At 42.9% G+C, this 21,536-nt stretch overlaps 2 protein-coding genes across 6 annotated transcripts in view; both read left to right on the forward strand.

Moving 5' to 3' along the window:
• The window catches only part of si:dkey-9i23.16 (uncharacterized protein LOC571915 homolog), a 20,061-nt gene extending 13,899 nt beyond the window's left edge, over positions 1 to 6,162 (forward strand). For 4 of the 5 annotated variants that reach the window (XM_041984269.1, XM_041984270.1, XM_041984266.1 and 1 more), the window contains exons 4-6: positions 1,950 to 2,006; positions 5,153 to 5,323; positions 5,458 to 6,162. In XM_041984269.1, the coding sequence (XP_041840203.1) occupies positions 1,950 to 2,006; positions 5,153 to 5,323; positions 5,458 to 5,568 (339 nt within the window). In that variant the 3' untranslated portion in view covers positions 5,569 to 6,162. The remainder of the gene's footprint in view (positions 1 to 1,949; positions 2,007 to 5,152; positions 5,324 to 5,457) is intronic. The other variant, XM_041984271.1, reaches the window with a different exon arrangement.
• A 2,272-nt stretch (positions 6,163 to 8,434) lies between these two features.
• Positions 8,435 to 20,982, forward strand: vps37c (VPS37C subunit of ESCRT-I). The gene is made up of 5 exons (XM_041984262.1): positions 8,435 to 8,971; positions 9,319 to 9,428; positions 13,422 to 13,593; positions 15,593 to 15,675; positions 17,873 to 20,982. The coding sequence occupies exons 2-5, from the start codon at positions 9,336 to 9,338 to the stop codon at positions 18,599 to 18,601; spliced, it is 1,077 nt and encodes a 358-aa protein (XP_041840196.1). The 5' UTR covers positions 8,435 to 8,971; positions 9,319 to 9,335; the 3' UTR covers positions 18,602 to 20,982.
• The last annotated feature ends 554 nt before the right edge of the window (positions 20,983 to 21,536 follow it).

Consider the following 21,536-nt stretch of genomic DNA (forward strand, 5'->3'; position numbering starts at 1 on the left):
TGCATCTGGTGATGCATGGCTTGGATGCAGCTGCTTGGGCGAGGAAACTCAATCCACGAAGCTCTCTTCACACTGTTCTTAAGCTGATCCAAAGGCCACATGAAGTTTGGAGGTCTGTAGCAATTGGCTCTGCAGAAAGTTGCCGACCTTTGTGCACTATACGCCTCAGCATCCGCTGACCCCACTCAGTCATGTTACGCGGCCTACCAGTTTGTGGCGGAGTTGCTGTTATTCCCAGTCGCTTCCACTTTATAATGATACCACTGACAGATGACTGTGGAATATTTTGGAGTGAGGAAGTTTCACGACTGGACTTGTTGCACAGATGGCATCCTCTCACAGTACCACACTGGAATTCACTGAGCACATTCCTTCACAATGTTTGTAGAAACAGTCTGCATGCCTCTGTGCTGGATTTTTATACACTTGTGGCCATGGAAGTGATTAGAACACCTGATTTCAATTATTTGAATGGGTGAGTGAATACTTCTGGCAATATCGTGTAGATCAATCAATCGATCCTCCGGAAATGCTGCTCCATCACAGCTCTAATAGGGTCCAGCTGCCTACCCAGCACTGAAATTGCCTTTTTACCAGTTTGTAGATGCCTACAGCCTCTGTCTGTAGTCCCCCAGCAGACAACAGCATAGAAAAGCACACCTGCAATGACAGTGTGATGGAACATCTGCAGCATGTCACTGCTGACACTACAGACCTGAGCAGCCTGAGGAAGAAAAGGTGACTCCGCCACTTCCTGTATGCTGTGTCTGGTATTTGTAGAACTGCACAGTCTCTATTTCCTCCTGGCTTGCTGTTTTAGCTATCCTGAAATCCACAACCAGCTCCTTAGTCTTGGTGGTGTACAGAAGACAGTCCTTTTTAGTTTGTGAAGGCCTCCACAAGGTCCCTATACTCCCCCCCTTGTCCACCGCTCACACGTGCCACAACAACTGTGTCCTCTGAACACTTGTGAATGTGGCAGGACTCTGAGTTGTACCTAAAGTCTGATGTGTAGTGTGTGTGAAAAGAAAAGGAGCTGAAACAGACTCCTGTGGAACCCCAGTGCTATTCCACATGTAAAAAAAAAAGTTCAGCAGTGCTACAGTTTCCAGATAGAAGCTGTTCTTCAGTCTGGTGGTTCTGTGTCTGATACTCCCCAGCCTCCTGCCAAAGGGGAGAGGAGCAGAGCATGGATGGGGAGGATGGGGTCTTTCATGATCCCAGAGGCCCTTCTCTTGCATCTGGTGGTATAGATGTCTGTGGTGGTGGGTAAGCCTCTGAGCAGCTTCCACCACCGTGTCCAGTCTTTTCTTCTCTGCAGTGATGCAGCCTCCGTTCCACAAAGTGATGCTGGAACAGAGACTACTCTTCACCACACATCCGGAAAAGGAAATCAAGACAGAGCTTTTGACCCCAGCTCTCCTCAGCTTCCCAGTGAAGTAGAGGCATTTATGGGCTTTCCTTATCAGATGAGATGTATTGGTGCTGCAGGTGAGGTTCCTGTCAGGGTTGACGCCCAGGTACTTAAAGCTAGACTACTTCCATGGCTGCACCTCTGATGTAAAGGGGAGGGGATGGGCTCAGTTTGGGCGTCCTGAAGTCCACAATCATCTCCTTGGTTTTCTCTACATCAGTGCAGATTGTTGTCTCTGCACCAATCCTCCAGGAGCTTCATCTCCAGTCTGTATGCAGACTCATCATTCCTGCTGATGTAGCCCACCACTCAGGGCCAACCTGAGCATTTATGGGGCCCCAAGCAGAATTTTTTGCCACACAGTCACACACAGTCAGTGTGACCCAAAAAACACATATTAATGGGAAATATGTTCAAAAGTAAACCAGAGGCAAACAAAGGAAATATACTTTTTCACTTAAAATTAAAAACTAATCTAAAGATAATATGATATTGAGGATATTATGTTAATCTGTAAAGTTTTCATTTGTTGCAGATCGTGGCAGGAGGATCCTTCACCATGGCCAATGAGAGGAACCCGAGCAGACTGCTGGTAAGCTGGGAAAGCTCATTTGTAAAAGTTACAACCCCAATTCCCAAAAAGTTGGGATACTCTTTAAAATGCAAGTAAAAACATAATTCAGTTATTTATAAAACCTCATCACCCCATATTTTATTCCCAGTAGAACATAAACTACATACCAGAGACATTTTATTATTTAATGGAAAACATTAACTCATAGTGACTCTGATGGCAGCAACATGTCTGTAAAAAGTAGTTCCAGGATGATGTTCGGCACGGTGTAAAAAGTAGTTCCAGGGTGATGTTCAGCATGGTGTAAAAAGTAGTTCCAGGGTGATGTTCAGCATGGTGTAAAAAGTAGTTCCAGGGTGATGTTCGGCAAGGTGTAAAAAGTAGTTCCAGAGTGATGTTCGGCACGGTGTAAAAAGTAGTTCCAGGGTGATGTTCGGCACGGCGTGAAAAGTAGTTCCAGGGTGATGTTCGGCACGGTGTAAAAAGTAGTTCAGGGTGATGTTCGGCACGGCGTGAAAAGTAGTTCCAGAATGATATTCAGCATGGTGTAAAAAGTAGTTCCAGGGTGATGTTCAGCATGGTGTAAAAAGTAGTTCCAGGGTGACGTTCAGCACGGTGTAAAAAGTAGTTCCAGGGTGATGTTCAGCATGGTGTAAAAAGTAGTTCCAGGGTGATGTTCAGCATGGTGTAAAAAGTAGTTCAGGGTGATGTTTGGCACGGCGTGAAAAGTAGTTCCAGGGTGATATTCAGCATGGTGTAAAAAGTAGTTCAGGGTGATGTTCGGCACGGCGTGAAAAGTAGTTCCAGAATGATATTCAGCATGGTGTAAAAAGTAGTTCCAGGGTGATGTTCAGCATGGTGTAAAAAGTAGTTCCAGGGTGATGTTCAGCACGGTGTAAAAAGTAGTTCCAGGGTGATGTTCAGCACGGTGTAAAAAGTAGTTCCAGAGTGATGTTCAGCATGGTGTAAAAAGTAGTTCCAGGGTGATGTTCAGCATGGTGTAAAAAGTAGTTCCAGGGCGATATTCAGCATGGTGTAAAAAGTAGTTCCAGAGTGATGTTCAGCATGGTGTAAAAAGTAGTTCCAGGGTGATGTTCGGCATGGTGTAAAAAGTTCGGCATGGTGTAAAAAGTAGTTCCAGGGTGATGTTCGGCATGGTGTAAAAAGTAGTTCCAGGGTGATGTTCAGCATGGTGTAGCATCCCCTCTTCTTTTCACATCTGTCTGTAAACATCTGCGAAGTGAGGAGACCAGTTGCTGGAGTTTTAGGAGAGGAATGTTGTCCCATTCTGGTCTGATGGTCTCTTTAGTGTGGTCATCCATCTGACCACAGAACAAGTTTCTACTTTGGCTCAGACCATTTTAAATGAGCTTTGGTCCAGAGAAGACGGCAGTGTTTCTGGATCCTGTTCACATATGACTTCTTCTTTACATGATTACATGATGCTCAATGCAAAAGACAGACACTTTTGTCCTTCTCCCTTCACGTTTGCATATGTAAGTAGAAGAAGACTACGATGAACAACAGCTGTGCATCGTGGGTGAATTGGCTTAACAACCACTGCAAAATAAAAGATGCATGGAAGTGTGAGGGTGGCAACGTATGATGTTTGAAACGGACATTCCTGTTCATGTACATATGGGTCCATAAATGGGCCTTAAACCTGTATTTGTGGATTTCAGGCTGAACCTTGTACACAGACAGTAATTTCTGGAAGTCTTCCTGAGCCCATACAGTGGTGTCCAGTGGAGAAACATGTCCGTTTTTAAAGTGTAACTACACCCCCTACTTTCTGTGTAACTCCACCCATTGCTGAATTCTGAAAAATACCAGAAACTACAAGGGTTGGAGTGGAGGGTGTGGGGTGATCAGGGGTGGAGAGTGGGTGGGTCGGGAATAAACAGTCAGAAATGATTGAATGACAGGCAGCAGCTGGAAAGATGCAAAGCGAGATTCACAAAGCAGCTACGCCACAGAGCGTCTTTGAGGTGGAAGACTTTTCCCCTCCTGAACCTCCTCAGCTACACATGAACCAGGTGGTCCTGGACGTATCAGTCTGAGCCGTTAGCGCTGTTAGCTGCCTGTCAGCAGCTCCAGCAGCTCTGGAAAGCTGTGGAGACTCGCGGCAGGTTGTGGCAGCTGCTGGAAGTTGCTGCTGCTACGACTTGAGCTGCTGTCTGTTGCCAGATGAGGATCAGCAGGTAAAGAATAAAGTCTGGTGTTACTTTCACACCTTTCAAAAGCACAAATCCGTCCTGTTGCAGAAATATTTCATCAGAAACTCTGTGAAAGAACAGAATTCTAAAACTAGCAGATCTACACCATATAAGTTCACATCCCTTCACATGCGTTGGTGGGCGTGGTTTTCTATGCTCGCAAGGCGAGGACCCTCTTATCTGCTTCTGGGGGGAGGGGGCTGTGGGGTTTTAAAATTTTCTCGTGGCTTAAAGAAGCCCCAAGTACGACTCTATGTCACAAAAAAACAAAACCTGGTTTTACCCTGTAGGGGGCGTTATGAGCCATTTTTACCCACAATTTTTTTTTTATTTGCTAATTTTATCAACAGTATAGGTAGTTTTTATCACAATTAAATAATACTATGTTGTTTTAGACCCAGTTTGTCTCAGATTGGTGAACCTCTGTTCAGCTTTACATCTGAGAGTCTCTGCCTCTCGTAAATGCTCCTTTTATATCCAGTCATGTTACTGACCTGCTGCCAATTAACCTAATTAGTTGTCAGATGCTCCTTTTTATTTGTACCAATGACCTTTCCAGCCTTTTATTAATATTTTGAACTTTTATGTATAGATGCCAAAAATACCATTAAAAGTTTGGTTACAGCAAAAATAACAAATGTCTGTTGGTTGTTGTTGTTGATGGACTAGGTTGACAGATAAAATAAATTCATGAAGCTCTGCAACACAGGACCATGAAATAATCAATTAAATAGTGAAATAATTATATATGTTTTTACATGATACATTTAATAACACATTAATGTACTTAATTCTCATTTTAATTATTTAATAACACATTTAAGTAATTATTTAATGATATATTTAATGATTTCATTGTGGCACTTTTACTCCTCCATAGAGGTCTGTGCCATCTGAGGGCTTCTAGCTATCAGATGACTCTTCTGCTTGTGGACTGCTCTTCCACAGCTCCGTGGCTGCGCCTGCAGTAACCTGCTCGGCCTGCTGGGGTCGCTGCTCGCCTTCTGCCTGTACTGCTTCAGCCTCAACTCTGAACACAACCAAGAACAGTGTCCGCCTCATCCTACGGATCATTACTATGACTCTTCGTTTTACCACTGTCCCCCGGAGAAGCTGGCGGTCAGTTTTCCTCTAACTCTTTTTTCTGCCATTTGTCCTAATAAAACATGCATGAGTTTTCATTCCTGTAAACATGTAGACATGGAAAGATTAATACTGAGGTGGTAAGTACTGATGTGTCCTCTTGTCTCCAGCAGGTTTATTCCTGGAGCATCACCCAGCTGCTGCTGATCTATGACTCTGGAGCCGTGGTCATGCACTCTCTCCTGTCCATCTCTGCCATCAAAACACTTAAAAAAGACTAACACAGAGACAGGCCTCTGTTTCAGTGAAGATATTTCTTTAACTTGTGCACATTTTCATTTTGCAGTGACTGATAATCATATATAAAGCACACTGTGTGAATAAAGTTTAATTCTGTAATTGAATTACTTGTCTGGATGGGTAACATCTGGCCTTGTGTCAGCCTGTAACTCTTCATCTGTCCAGACTGGCTAAAAGTAGACAGAGTGTCCACCATCTCTGCTGAGGCTGAAGGTGGATGAATGAAAACAGTCATCAGGTCTGAAATGAGCAGAGAGCTCTGCAGCATGAAAGTGAGTCACAGTTTCCAGCTTGTTGTGGAATCTGTGAGCCAAAGAACGGGGCTGACAGAGCCCAGCGTCAAGCTTCATCTAAAACAGTGAGTCCGTTTTCACCAGAACGAAGTCTGAGGTCACAGTTTCCATTTGTTGTAGAGCTGGGAAAAAGGGAGTTCCTGCCGCTACAAACCAGAGAAATTATCGCTGTTTTCAGTGCTTGGGGCTGTTTGAAGACCACTGCAACCTTAACCCCTGTACCCTCTTCAGGTTTACTCCCTCTGGCAACTTCAGTAATTAAATATGTCCACAAAACTAAAACTGCTGTAAAGTCATCAAACAGATTTTTTTTAGTCTTGGACGTCTCAAAGCGGATTTGAATGCATTAGTATATTTCATGTAGTGTCAGAGACTCCCTCTCAAGACTAATCACCACCAAAAAACCATCCCCCTGATATTTATTATATGGAAAACAAATCCTTTTTTTTTTGTTTGTTTTTTTGTAATAAAAAGTGAAACAATTAATTTTTGTTAATAAATAATGAAGCAATTCAAATAATCAAACTGGCAGTTAAAGGGTTCAAATCCTGAGTTTTAAGCAGGTCTGAAGCTGTTTAAAGGTGCAGTGTGTAAATATATCAAGGGTCAAATACAGAAATCTAATATTTGATAAGTGCTAGAGCGTCGTTTGAGATAAACATTGCCTGAAAAGGACCATAGAAGAGGACAGTACACAATTTCATGTATACTTTTGGCCACTGACGTTTACTGCTGACGCAGCTAATGCTAATGCTAACGCTAAGGGATGAACCTAAAAGTTTAACCCCCGCAATGTACAAATGAGCCCCGTGTTTTCTTTTTTATAAGTGGGGTGAAGTGCTCTGCCACGTAAATTTTTGGAAACACTGTAAACGTGTTTCTTCCATCATCTCAGTATCTTAACTCTCAGGCTCGGAGTCTGATTTAATTCTTTGTTGATTTTATTACCTTATTTTGCTGTGTGCTGTTCAGCACTTTGTAAACCTTGTTTTTTTTTAAAGTGCTATACAAATAAAGATTTATTATTATTATTATTATTAAACGGCAACCTCCGGTGGGGAAATGTGAAGCCTATGCAGAAGTGCAATAAAATTGCAGTTCACCCCTCATCCACTAGGGGCTCCAAAACAGAGCAAATCCCCATAGACTTCCATGTTAAAAAGACCAACTTCACAGCAGAAATAAACATGTTTAAAGCCTGGTACAAAAAAACATTTTAGGATTAATAGTTCAAGTTTACCTTCATGACAACTGTGAGGGTGGTGAATTATTTTCTAACTTCTCTGTTTGGATGTTATTTAATCTTGAAATTCAGCATATTTAGGGGTGTGTCCTTTTGATTAACAGGTATCCAATATCTGCGGAAAGAAGGGAGAGCCTACCACAAACGCGGTTTTTAGCCGGCTAACAGCCTTAGCTTTAGCCCGCCTACCTTCATTAGCCGGTTAGCTCACATTAGATCCGAGTTAGCTCAGTTAGCTCAGGCTGGCGCCATCTGTTGGAAGGGGTGCTAAATTGCTGTCAAAAACAAAAAACAAAAAAACAAAAAAACCCACAAAAAGAACCACGTTTACAACAAAATGTTTACAAAAATTTACATTTACACTTCATCCCACTTATAAAAAAGAAAACGCGGTCTCATTTGTACGTTGCAGGGAGTTAAACTGTTAGGCTCGTCCCTTAGTGTTGTTGTTAGTGTTGGCTGCGTCAGCAGTAAAGCATAACTTTATATCATTATATCATTCTACACTTAAAGCATGACTTTAGGCGTGGAAGAGGGGCTGGCTTATTCAAATAGCCTCCTGGGATGCTGTGAACAAAGAGACCAGAGGGACAAACTCGACTGTCTTCAAAAGAAATGCTTTCAGGGAAGTTAACACTTTGGTCCAACACCAATATACATGTTCTAACATGAAAAAGTGCAATTTCCAGGTGATGACTCCTTCAAGTTGTATTCATCAGTACAGAGAGCAGGAAACGTAGGTGTTATAAGACTGCTAACATTCCTTTAACCAGATTTACCAGAGCCACGGGAATAGCTTTGACAACTGACAGTAACTGTTTTTGTGGACAGTCTAAGTAATTTAAAATGTCACCATCAGTGTCCTATGAATGAACAATGGCCCAAACCTTTTCGTGGAAAAAAAGAAAGAAGTTGTGAAGTGTGGTCTCTCAGGATGCTGCTGGCCAACGACAGCTTCAGGAATGTACATAATGAATGTCATTATGTACATCGTGTTTGCTTTAATCAGGTTCAAAACCAGATCTGTGCGCGCCTATATGACTCAGACCGAATGCGGCTGGAAAGTGTCCGAACACAGATTCGAGTCTTCCCGCTGCAGTTCGTGTGGACCGTGAACATCTCACAGGGGTTTCCCTCGGATCAGCTGAGCTCGGAATGTACCATTCCGCTGTGGAGGGGTAGCGGTCTCTTTTTACACCGCTTTACACATATGTGTCAGGTGATAGCAGCAAGTCTAAACGCTGAGAAATTAAAACACGTATTGATAATGTTAAAATAATAATAATAAATAGTCGTACTGTGTTATCATATGTGTTAACTGTATGAAACCACCCGCGACCCGTGGAAAGTTCCAAAGATGGCGGCGGTTCCTGTAATAGTGGAGTGAAACTTTCCTATTTTGCCAACGATTTTGTCGACTTTTCCTCGTCTTCCGCTGACTTATTCGGTCTGTTTATTAAGGTGAACACTGCGGGACCACAGAGCGTGTGTGTGGCCATCGTCGAGGTCAAACAGAGCGACTCAGGGATCGGTTTATGTTGGAGCGTCGCTGGGCTTCTTGGAAGTTGACGTTGGCTGACTGCCATCGCGATCACAGCCGCTCTTCACAACAGCTCGCTCGACGCGGAACCGTCAGCTGAGGCGGGACGTTGGCCGGGTAGCTAGCTAGCTAACCGGTCGAAAAGCGGTAAACACGGCTCGACTCGGCTCGGATTGGTTCAGCTGGACCCCGTCAGGGCAAGTCGAAGACCCGGAGACGTGTCCCGTCAGTTGACAGTGGACAGAAATAGGTGGTGTTAGATGTCAGCAGCAGTCAGTGTCACACTGAATGTGGTCTGCTGTTACCGTGTAAGTACCGGTTCATTTGTCCACTGTCCCGAACAGCCAGCCTCACGCCCCACACCCACTCACATGTTTCCACACAGAAAATTATGTGACTTCAACATGTTAGCTACAAGATGGGGGGCGTTTAAAGATATCCCTTTGCATTGGTAAAATAGAAGCTCATATTATCAGAAAACATGTAAATAACTGGATAACTGGTTGTTGGCTTTAACGTGCTGCGAATGCTTCTCAAATTATCAACACTGACTAATAATTACTTTCTCAAGATTAGTTAAATTAAAGTGAGTGCCCAGTTTGTTTCTAAGCTCTGGTTTTAACTGCTTATTTCCTGTTTCCTTTATGATTGACAGCAATCCTGGCAAATCAAATGGAGAAGCTCCAGGACCTGAGCCAATCAGAGCTTCAGGAGCTCCTGGACAACCCGGAGAGGGTGGAGTCTATGGCTCAGGAATCTGATGAGGTAAAGGAAAGGAGTAGCAATGCTCTCAAGCAGGATTTACGTGTAGCACAGATTTCCATGCTTTAGGGGCTGAAAAGATAACGTTTCTAAGGGTTGGTTTGTTGATCGGGGACAATAAAATAACATGAACCATTCAAACTCACATTCTTGGTTTCCAGTTTAATACCCCAAACTGATCTCTGAAAGATTTCTGAATTTTTTTCTGAGGAAAAAAGCTCTGATTATTCCAGGTGGTCAGGTCTTTCACTTCCTATCTCTTCCATGATGACAGGGAACCCTTAGCTCCCTCTCATTTTTCTGTTTCACAGCTTGGAAATATGATTCCTCTGCACAGACAGTATTTGACCTCAGTTCATTAAAAATCAAAAACCCAGTTTCCTTACACATGTCCTGTTAAATGGCAGCAGAAACTATCTGAGCAATGAAACAATAAACGAGGTGAACATAATGTTTTATTTAATTTCAGAACAGCTCTCCACAGTGTCTTCAAACTCAAATGATCAGGCTATTGATTTCTGTATTAGATATCTGACAATATTTCTTGGCATTTAAAAGAAATGATTTGCTCTGGCAATTTTTCACTGTTAAACTAACAGGCCTGTAAAATTTAGATAAACCTGCTGTTGTTCTGAAACCATATCTACTGTGTAAATCAAAACTTTGGTCCCTGTTGTACAATAATTATATTGGACTGATCTAAACCGCTTGGTGCTGGTTGTGGAAACAATAATAATTCAGAAAGCCTCCGCTGCCGTTTGGGTTCCCATTCTAAATGATGCATGGTTTATGTTCTCTTAGTGCTCAGATCTAACCCGAGACCAGTAGCACCAGTATCATAAAATCACACCATAGAACTGTACAACGACAAGATAAAATCTAAATAAATAGTTATTTTTGCATTAACAATGCCTCCAAACAGGTAATAGATAAAATAATAAACATAAAACCTCCACACTTTTATCTGCCCACATAAAAAGATAAAAAAAAAAAGGTTCTGTGTAATTTCTGAGCCCCTTTGTTTGTCAAACTTGAGTTTGAAGCAAAATTGAACACAACAGACAACCAGAAGCTTGGTAGGTGGGACAGGCGCTCATTGTCTGTTGTTCATAACAATAATAAACAATCAATAGATAAGTTTGTATTGTTTATATGGGTCAACTAGGCGCAATAAGTCAATTAATTGCACGGCAAGAAAAAATGAGCTCAATGAGTTCGCCAGCCGCGATAATTTTTATTTTTTTTTTTTCTATCTTACTTTACCATAGGCTGTGTATGACAACAGGTTTTACTATGGAGCATCTTGACTGAACGCTCTGGTTTCTTGAGGAGTGATCTCTCTCGTGTCATACTTGACAGCAACATGTTGCAGCACGAGACCGTGGTGAAGCACTTAACCTGTGCGAGCCGGTATGCAGCATTTGTTTTACAGAGCTGCCAACTCTCACGCATCGGCCGTGAGACCCGCGCAGTTGAGTGGCTTCTTACGCTCTCACTATAAACCTCCGATTTCTCATGCTGAAATACACATCAAGAGCAATGCAAGAGGTTCGGGAGGATTCCCAATCCCGACATAGGTGGTCATAGATCAGTCTGACACAGTGATGAGGGAGATATTTCAGCTTCACAAACAGCAACGATGCCCAGAATATATTTTTCCCTAGTTTTTTTTAATAAAGTGATACTAACTGGCAGTTTTACTGGGTTTCCCTGTCTGAGCCCCATGTTTAATACATGTTTTGAAGGGCAGTTTTGTTTACAGAACAGAGACTTTATTATCCATAATACTTATGTTTTTGGTTGTGTTTGGTTTTCATTCAATGTTAATGAGACAGAGTCCATTCTAATTGTTTTTGTTTTGATATTTAAATTTTCTTCCAGTTCCAGTGTAAAATGTTCTTTAGAAATGAAAGTTTATTGATCTTTGAAAGGGTGTATTTAAATTATTATGGCATTGTCATTATATTAGTTGAAAATGGTCTCAAAATGACAACACATGATAGCTTTGCGCAATATTATCGTTTATCGCAATCATTTCTGAGAAAATTTATCCACAGCAAAATTTGTTATTGTGACAGGCAACGTAGTTATTATTTTAACAGGCTGTGACATTTTACATGTAACTCATGTTAAAATTGTTACTGTGCTTATAGAATCAGTTCAGCTGAGATGAAACATTCAGTTAGTGTTGTAATGACATTTACAGAGTGTCATTGAACATGTCAGAAGCTCAATCAGTACAGTGAATGATGACTCATCTTAATTAAATTGGTTTGGCTGGAAGTTAGAGGGCAGCATTTTTATGTTTACTGTGTGTGTGTGTGTGTGTGTGTGTGTGTGTGTGTGTGGAAAGAGGACGGAATGAGTCGGTATGGGCTAATGTTAGAGCTGTTAGCAGCTAATAGTGGAGCTTTTTTCTTTGTTTATGCCGTTGTTGTGGTCCATAGAAAACTGTGTCTTTCTGTTAATAAAACATCAGCAACACTGGATCAAACGTTGCTGCTCAGAAAGCTGAAGAAACTTTATATATGCCGTGATTATTATTAGCCATGAGCCAGGTCTTTTTTTTTGGTCCACAAACTAACTTTGCTTTGATAAATGATAATTTATTTCAAATTTATTATTAACAGGTAGGTGCGTATTAATATTGAACTTGTACTATGTATTAATATTATCAGATAATATCTTGCTATTCAGAGAATGATCAACTAGGCGTATAAACGCTGCAGGTCCTGGATGCACAAACAGGAAGGTCAAAAGACTGAAACATACATCTTTAATTATTAATTTAACTGAACTTCATCAAACTTCCGCAGTGGTGCAGAATATTCTTTTAAAGGTGCGGTGTGTAACCAGATAAAAAAACTGAATGTACTGTGATTCTGTTGGTATCTAATCACTTTACTAAAATAACTAATGTTTTTATTCTCTTGGAATGAACCATGTATATCAGAGGTGTCCAAAGTGGGTCCTTGAGGGCAAATGTTGGATAGGTGATAGGTGTTAGAGCACCAGTTAGGATAAATAATGGCTTAAAAGAACCAAGGACTTAAAAGAAGACAGTACACATGTACACAATGTTGAAGTAGTTACTTGTAGTGCAGTCATTGCTGCACCTGAGGCCACTGAATCAGCTCACTTATGATTATCAGCTGGAAGAATTTTGGCCACTCACAGCCACCGTCCATTCACAAGTGCCCAGAGCATGATGCTCACACCTCCATGCTTCATAGTGGAAAGCCTAACCTGCAATCCTCCAGACAAGTTAGCCTTCATCACATCTGACCTCAAATGTTTAATTTCTGCCTCTTCTTTGTGTTCCTGACTTAATTTAACAAAACTGCAGCTGTTTCCAGTTGTCATCTGACTTTTGGAAGAAAACACTGCCTTTCTTTCTTCAACTTTTTTGTAGAACCACACATCACCATGATCCGTCTCTGAGAGAAGCTGATGTTCGGCATCCTCCTGCATTTATCATTCACTTCTTCTGAAATAATCTGACAGCTGAACTGTGTACATATCCTCAGGTTATACTTAGAAACCATCAGACTGTTAATGTTCAGTTTAAAGTGGATTAATCGCAGAAGGTTTTTGACGTTTGCAGCTTTTATGAAGTCCTGTTGGACCAAGCAGATTAGGATAAAGATGTTTTTATGTGTGTTTATCACAAGCTGGCGTTTTAATTAACCAGAAAAAGAACTATTGCAAATTTAAACCAAATAAAGCCCAAAAAGGAAACAAATTGTCCACTAAATCCCAAAGTAAATTTCAACAAACCAGACGTTTTACCACATTTCGTCCACACAGTCACAACTTGAAAATAAACTGAAGCATGGACATGAATGTGTATGAACGTGTGTGAACTGACTCCTGTAGGAATTTATGATACTATATTAATTAATTAACACTGTTCTGTCACTGCCTCCCCACAGAAGGATAGTTACTTTGTAAAAGAAGGAAAATATTTCCATTTAATCCTCACTTTCTCTGCTTCAGATCCAGAACATCCAGCTGGAGAGAGAGATGGCTTTGGCATCAAACCGCAGCTTGGCTGAGCAAAACCTGGACATGAAGCCTCGTTTGGAGTCCCAGAAGGAGGTGCTGGTGGCCAGATACTCTCAGCTGGAGGACGTCAGAGAAACCTACAGACATCACTGCTCCCTGAGAGGTAGGAGAGACGGGGGGAGGAAGAGCACACTGAGAGAGGGATGAAGAGTTCAGACTCTAAATCACTGCTGTGGTGATGTCGTTGGTCTGTTGAGCAACTCGATGTAGAATATGGAAGTGGTTGATGGATCAGTGTTTATACAACTCCAGACCTATAAATCTGTGTGAGCATGTCAAAGCTCTCAGGCCTGGAGCACACCCTGAGGTGGAGCTTGAAGATGTCCTGCATGTAAACACTGAACCAGACTCAGATGTTCCTTGTTGCTCAGCAGACGCTCCAAACTTCCATCTTTTGCATCTTTGTGTAAAACCAGTTAAGTGTAAATATATATTAATTCAGCTGCATGACATTTTGTAACAAGCTGAGACTTTGACGGGAAAAGAGTAAAATAATAACGTCTACAGCGGGAAGGTCAAACTCATTGTAGTTCAGGGGCCACATAGAGCGAGTCTGATCTCCAGTGGGCCGGACCAGTAAAACAACAGCATATTAACTTATGAAAACGCCTCATTTATCTCTGTAAGTGCAAAGAAGTACAAGTACATCAAGATGTTTACATGTAACAAACTTTTTAGAAAACACTTGAACAACCTGCAATTTCTGGGGAAAAAAGAGCAGGTTCAGCAACATTTAGCCTCAGTTACACATTTGCATAATTCTGTTATTTTATTTATTTACACATTTTACTGATTTTAAATGGTGTGTATGTATATATTACTTTATTTAAATCTTTCTTTGTATTTATTTTATTTCTTTATTTTGTTTATTTTCATATTTACATGTACATTATAACTTACAGATCACAGTGGAGCTACACAATTACAAAGATTTAATCACAGATATCTGGAACAATACAGAAAATACAGTGTTTTACATTATGATTCGTCATTTTTGAAGATCTAGAAGTTATTTTAAATGAACATACATGTACCTTCCCGTGTGCGCAGTGATCCTGACCACCTGAACTGATTCACCTCACAGTATAAATCCTCTTAATGAGATGAAGTCCGACCTAGAAAAGGTAGAACAAGTTATCCCTTTTACTTGTAAATTTATTAATTTAAACATAAAAAAGTTAAACCTGACATGGACAAATTAGGAATTACAGTCAGTTTTATTAAAAAGTAAAATAATACAGACAATGTCTTCTATGCCAGTTTCACTTTAACTAAATCCATCCTGTGGGCCAGTTTTGGCCCTCTGGCCGTATGTTTGACACGCCTGGTGTACAGGTACAGTCACAGTTCCAGATGTGTGAGGATGCAGGACAGATGTGACTTCCTGTCCTGGACCTGTTTGGTCCATACACAGAGACCTTCAATGTCCAGTCCGTGTTATAAACACAGCTGTAGCTCCAGTTTCAGACCTAAGCTGACCACACCTGGTACTGGAGATCTCACCAGTTTGAACCAGTCAAACCTTAACAAAACGACAGTGGCTCAGGCGGTAGAGCAAGTCGGCCAATGACCGGAAGGTTGGCGGTTCGATTCCCACTCCCGCAGTCATCTGTCTTTGTGTCCTTGGGCAAGACACTTAACCCTCCTTGGCTCCAGTGTTGGCATGAATGAATGTGGGTGAATGTTCGGTGATGGTCGGAGAGGACGTAGGCGCGGACTGGCAGCCACGTCTCCGTCAGCCTGCCCCAGGGCAGCTGTGGCTGCACACGTAGTTTACCATCACCAGGTATGAGTGAGGAGTGGATGAATAATGGATACACAATGTAAAGCGCTTTGGGTGCCTTGAAAAGCGCTTTATAAATCTAATCCATTATTATTATAAATATGGGATTTTATATAATATTCCAGCTGTTGCTTAAACAGTTTGAGCTTATTGTATGTTTTCCACTGCTGATTAAAATCAGAAGTGTTCCTGATTATTTGGAATTTAAATCTGCAGACAAGCTGCTTTGTAAACTCCACTGTTACATCTAATTTCTGATAATCACCACTAGCTTTTCTACATTTCTCACTGTCCAATTTGCTCTCTTCCTCTTCCTCAGATGGGATGATGGGTCAGGTGTCTCCAGAAGCATTGCTGTCTAGACTACAGACAGAGAGTGGCAGAACCGAGGCAGAGTCAGAGGTCAGTCTCACACCTGATAAAGTGATGCACAGGTCAGGATCCCTGACGATGCTGACATCAGGATTTAGCCATAGCTAAATATCACTTCTTCATCATAGTGAGAACACTACATCTGGGTCCACATGCTGATTTTTCCCACTCTGAGCTGGAGAAGTGGATGCAGGTACATTTTAAAAAGCCACATTTGGACCCATCTCTTCCAAAGTCGTAGGCCACTATCCAAAATGACCTTATTATGTTATAGACAGTGCTTTAAATACACTGATAATACCAAATAAAAAACCACCACCAAAGAAAAGTCACATGCCCTAATATTTCATTAGACCGCCTTTAGTTTTGATTCCAGCAGATTTATTTCCATCCAGTTTTGCATTGATTTTTCTCCATTAACTTGTGTTGATGATGGGAGAGTCCGACCACTGCTCAAAGCCCTCTCCAGTGCATCCAAAATTTTCTCACTGGGGTTAAGGTCTGGACTCTGTGGTGGCCAATCCATTTGTGAACCACTCTTTCACAGTGTGAGCTCCATGAATCCTGCATTGTCATCTTCGAATATGGCCGCGCCATCAGGGAGGATGGAATAACCTGTTCATTCAGTATATTCTGGTATCAGCTGGCCTAATACTTTGGCCACATTCTTTGCTGAACTTAGACCTGATCCTAGACCTGAACCTAGACCTGACCAACTGCAGCAACCCCAGATCATGGACTGCCCCCACAGGCTTGTGCAGTAGGCATTTCATCCTTCATCTTACCCTGATGCTCCCATCACCCTGGAACAGGGTAAATCTGGACTCATCTGTCCAAATGGTAAAAGGTCTGTGTTTATATAGCGCTTTACATCATACATCATATATCACATTCACCCATTCACACACACATTCACACACTGATGGCGGAAGCTGCCATGCAAGGCACATTCAGTTGTTCTCACACACTCGTACAGCACAGTTTGAAGTTGTTTTCTGACACACACCTGAGTCCTGAAATGTTCTACAGATGTTCTGGAGCGAAAACCCAAAATGTCCAAAACGTTCTCTCTGTACTTTCAGCAGAGATTTGCAGCAGCTCCTCCGTGCAGCACCCAGCACCTTTTTATTTATTTCACTTTTTCATAAAAGTCTCTTTTTGTGTGTAATTAAAAATAGTTACTACTTAATATGTTAATCAAACGTTTAAACAAACTGAACAAAGAACCAAAGAAGACAAATCAATTAAAAAAGGCTGTTGTGCTTTCAGACAGACATGGTTCTGCTTCTGGTTCTTAGAAATTTGGTGCTTTCTGGCAAACCAGCCCACGTTCACACCAGTTTCCCCAGAACCAAAGTAGGAGGACTTTACTCTGTTGAAGTAAACATAAACATCTTGCAAGGTCCAGAAAGTTGATGGTTGAGTCGTCAGGCTTCATTATAAACTACGGTTTCCCAAAATAAACTATATTTTCAGATGACCGAGAGAATTTAAAAATGTTGCCAGGTAACATAACAATGCAGCAACATTCAGGATTATCTTTAGATGAATGATTTTAGTGTTTGATTGGCCTCAGTTAGCCGATCTGAACTTTATCTGCAACGGTTGGTCCGTAGTCATCCCACATCTTCATCTGTGATGGGAGACTAGATGGGAGGAGGTGGTGGCTTCCAGCACCCCGTCCAGTTCCACTTCTGTCCTACTTTTTCACTCTCACGGTATTCTCCACTTTCTGAAGTGGACTGATTATTTGGTCTGGTGTTATTTTTTATTTGAAACTTTATTGAACACAGCGTGTGACACAGCACTTATGTGAACACTGACAGCCAGCACTGGTCTGGTGTTTGGGTTTTCTGTTTTTTAACTTCATTGAAGCATCAGTAACACAGCAGTCTGTTATTGTCTACAGCAGGGATCTCCAGTCCTGGTCCTCTTGGACCAGTGTTGTGCAGGTTTTAGATGTTTTCCTGCTGCAACACATCTGCCTCCAGTTCATGGATAAAGAGGCTGGTGCAGAACTTGGCATCAAGTTGTTAGAGATCCATTTCATTTGAATCAGGTCTGTTGCAGCAGGGATGCCTCTAAAAACCTGCTGGACACCGGTTCTCAGTGACCAGGACTGTGGGTCCCTGGGCTTTAGGAAGCGATGGCAGCAGTGTTAAGAAAAATGGTCACGCTCATTGTGCTGTGTGTGTGTGTGTGTGTGTGTGTGTGTGCGCGTTTTCAGGCTCTGGCAGATGAGTTTCTCGAGGGCTCTCTGCCACTGGACTCCTTCATGGAGCGCTTCCTGTCCCTTCGCTCTTTGGCTCACAGGAGACGTGTTCGGATGGAGAAACTCCAAGAAATCCTGCGGCAGAGGAGTGAGGGCGACCCCACTTCCATGACATCATCAGCAGGCGCCAGTCAGACCGCCGCCACCACCCCCTCCCCCTGGAACCAACAGACAACAACAGCAACAACAACAGATCATCAGCAGCAGCCGGACTCCAAACCTCAGTCCTGCAGCTACCAGAACGCCTCTCAGCCGGTCCCCCCGACCGTTGGGGGCCCCTCCGGGCTCCCCTACAGCCCATACCCCATCTCTCCTCCTAACCCCCCTCCTGCAGCAGCGGCAACAGTCCCAAACAATCCTCCACCCCAGTTCAGTCCTTACCCACCATCTGGCTCACCGTTCCCCCCTGCAGGGGGCTACTCTGGGCCCCGGCCTGCTTTTGGGCCTCCAGCTGCTGTCACCTGCCCTTACCCAGCCCAGCCCTCCTTCCCCACCCCCCATCCTGGCTCAGCATTTGGTCAGTACACCCCCAGTCACCCCTCCAGCGGCCCTGCACCCTACCCAGCCTCCTACAGCTATGGGGGCTACAGCTACCCTGCTGGGCCCCCCTACTCCAATTCTCAGTCCCCAACAGGGAGGCCCATGTACAGACCGGGATATGGAGTTCCACAGCCCTTCTCCTGAAAGCACTACACCTCTTCATCCTCACTTCTTCATCATTCTTCCCTTCTTTGATTCTTTCTGCCCCCCCATCTCCTCTGTCTTTTCTCTCCTCCCTCCTCTAATCTCTTCAGAGGTCTGTTGCTTTACTGAACTTTGTTGCACTATTTCTGTCCATGTCAGTCCTCTGTCACCCCCCGTCAGGCCCAGTCACCCCCCCACACTAGTCTCAGGTTGTTGCCTTGTGTTGAAGTGTTAAACACTTGTTTGTGGCTTCATCCACTCCTCCTCCTCCTATTGTCCGAGGCTCCCTCCTCTTCAGGCGTGTGTGTTGCTATGAAGTCTTGATGAACACACAGGGACACTCCTCTTCCTGATGAAGATCGGTAGCAGCTGTACGAAATGATCCAGCTGTGTTCACAATAGAACCCAAGATGCAGTTAAATAAAGGAGATTTTAGAATCCGTCATCTTAGTTCTGCTGGTGTGGATTCAGAGTTATTGGCTATCTGGACACGAGCTGCTGTAACTTCGGGATTTTCTTTCTGTTCACAGAGAAATCAGAAAAGGAAAACAGCTTTACTGAATCAGTTCTGATGCAGACAAAAAAAAGGCCAACTTTCTGACATGATAGAATAATCCCAACCCAGACCTCTCCTGGTGTCTTTGTACCACAGCACCACCTGCTGGCCACATCGTGAAATCACTGCAAACAGCAGGTGAAGCTGTCTGAGCTCAAATCCACCTGCCAGCAGGTTGAAGACCCAGATGCAACTGAACGTGACTCAGTAAAGTTTGTTTCTGTTCAGTAAAATGCAGGAAGGTGGTTCTCAGCTCAGCTTTAGTCTGTGGGTCAGGATCATATGAAACATTACTGCAGTATGACCCTGAACATGGAGGATATCTGCAGTTTGTTTCACCAGACAGCGCCACATCATCATCATCACTTCTGAGAAGTTTACTGTAAACCTGACGTCTGATAACTTCTTCACACATTTAGTTTCGATCAGCTGATTTTCTTCTCCTCTGTCCTCCACATGGAGCCTCACCCTCTTCCTCTGCCTCCACCCTTCCTCTTCATATCTGCTTGTTGAACATGGTCTGAAGTTTTCTTTGGTCCATGTCTTGGTGCCGTGCGTGTGAAGGTGGAGACTGCTGATCAGATTTATTATTTAGACTTATATTCACTTATTTGTAAAGCTCCAATTCACAACAAACCTCACCTCAAGATACAGTCCAATTTAATCCAGTTAGTCCGATTCATTCTGGTTAGAATCAGATCTAATCAGTTGTTCTGGTTCTTTCCGGTTAAAACTAGATTCTACCTGTTGCAATCAGAATCAGTCCAGTTATAATGCGGTTCAGTCCCATTGTAGACCGATTCGGTCACTGAAGCTGCAGTGTTTCAGTGCTGAATGGAGGCTCCTCCCTCTGCACCAACCAACATCCACCCTGTTGATCTGAGGACTGAAGTCATCCTGGTGCACAGCAGAGGGTTGTTTCTAACTCACAAACCTCCACCTGTTGCACCCACCTGGTTCCCACCAGGACCCACTGCAGCGAACCATGTGAGGAGAGAAGCTGCTCCTCGATGTGGAGATGATGAAGGTGGACGTTCAGCAGCTGAGTGAAGGGAAGAAGCAGCATGTCGGAGACTCAACGCTCAGTCATCGTTTCTGTCCCTGCTGGGCTGTTACTGAGCCGTCTGCACGACCACGTTTCTTGTGGAAATGTTGTCGACTCCACCTGCTGACATCCGCCAGCAGCGTCCTCTGGACTGTCTCTGTGTCAGGTGGGACAAGTTGGATGATCACGATGAAGTCCCATCAGAACCCAGCTGATCCTCTCCAAACCGGGTCAGTCGTACTGTAGATGGAGCGCAGCATGGAGGCGCACCTGTCCTTACCTGCTGCAGCCACTGATCATGTCACTGATGTCAGACAGCTGTGTCTGATGGGTCCAGTAGTCATGTTGTATCTGACAGAAGTGTTTAAGGATGATGAGCCGTTCTGCTCTTCATCTTCTCCTCCACCACCTCAGCTGCTGATGTCAAACTCCTGAATCACCTGAGCTGCAGATGAGTCTTACCTTTACACACACACACACACACAGACACACACACTCTGCCTGGATCACCAGGAGCTTTCAGATCCTACTGAGACATGAATGATGAGGTTTAAACTGAGCACTTAGTGCCAGATGATGATGATGATGATAGTATCGTGTTTTAGAAAAAGCACAAGGGAAACGTCCTAATATGGTCGAGCATTAATTAACATTCTGAGGGAAATAAGAGTCGGACATGTTGGTCTGACACGATGATCCTGATGATTGTAGGTTGTTTAAATCTTGTTTTTGTTTTTTTTTTCTTTTGGTTGTGAATAATTAAACTGGCGTTGATTTGAACGAAGCTGCCTAGAGTCTTCACTTCTGCTGCTAGAAACATACAGAATTTTAAATCTAACAGTTTCTGAACAAAGGATCGAGGAATCAAAGAACGAGTGTGTGGAGGAGAAAATGTCCACAGATTCAGAGCAACATCTGCCACAGATGTCGTTATGGATCCGTTCAGGATTCTGACACATTTTCACATTTAATCACCTTTAAAGTTGTGCTCAGAAACAGATAATAAAATGATGCCACTAAAAAGCCAACACCGAACCAAAGTGCTGTACAGAAATAAACATGCAAATAGCAAAATTAAAAGGGGGCAAAAAAATAAAAAACCAAATGACACCAATGGAAATAAAAGCTGAAAACGCTGATGTTCAGCTTTTAAAGTGTAACTCAGTTTCAGAGTTCTGGAGAACGGGACCATGAAGAAGACATCGTGAGCAGACGTTGAGCTTATTCTGTGTACAGGAAGAGGACACTTTCCCCTGGAGTTTATACACTGAACAATACAAAGGGGAAACTTTTTCAAATGTTTCTAAACGTTTTGTTTTTGCCCCCATGATTTT

Source organism: Melanotaenia boesemani, chromosome 4 (assembly GCF_017639745.1).
Source record: "Melanotaenia boesemani isolate fMelBoe1 chromosome 4, fMelBoe1.pri, whole genome shotgun sequence".
Classification (NCBI taxonomy): domain Eukaryota; kingdom Metazoa; phylum Chordata; class Actinopteri; order Atheriniformes; family Melanotaeniidae; genus Melanotaenia; species Melanotaenia boesemani.

Bases quoted from the DNA above. Each gene is read 5' to 3' on its own strand.
- vps37c (XM_041984262.1), top strand. From the start codon at position 9,336: ATGGAGAAGCTCCAGGACCTGAGCCAATCAGAGCTTCAGGAGCTCCTG. The intron at 13,594-15,592 runs GTAGGAGAGACG...CCTCTTCCTCAG, and splicing joins ACATCACTGCTCCCTGAGAG to ATGGGATGATGGGTCAGGTG. The intron at 15,676-17,872 runs GTCAGTCTCACA...GCGCGTTTTCAG, and splicing joins GAACCGAGGCAGAGTCAGAG to GCTCTGGCAGATGAGTTTCT.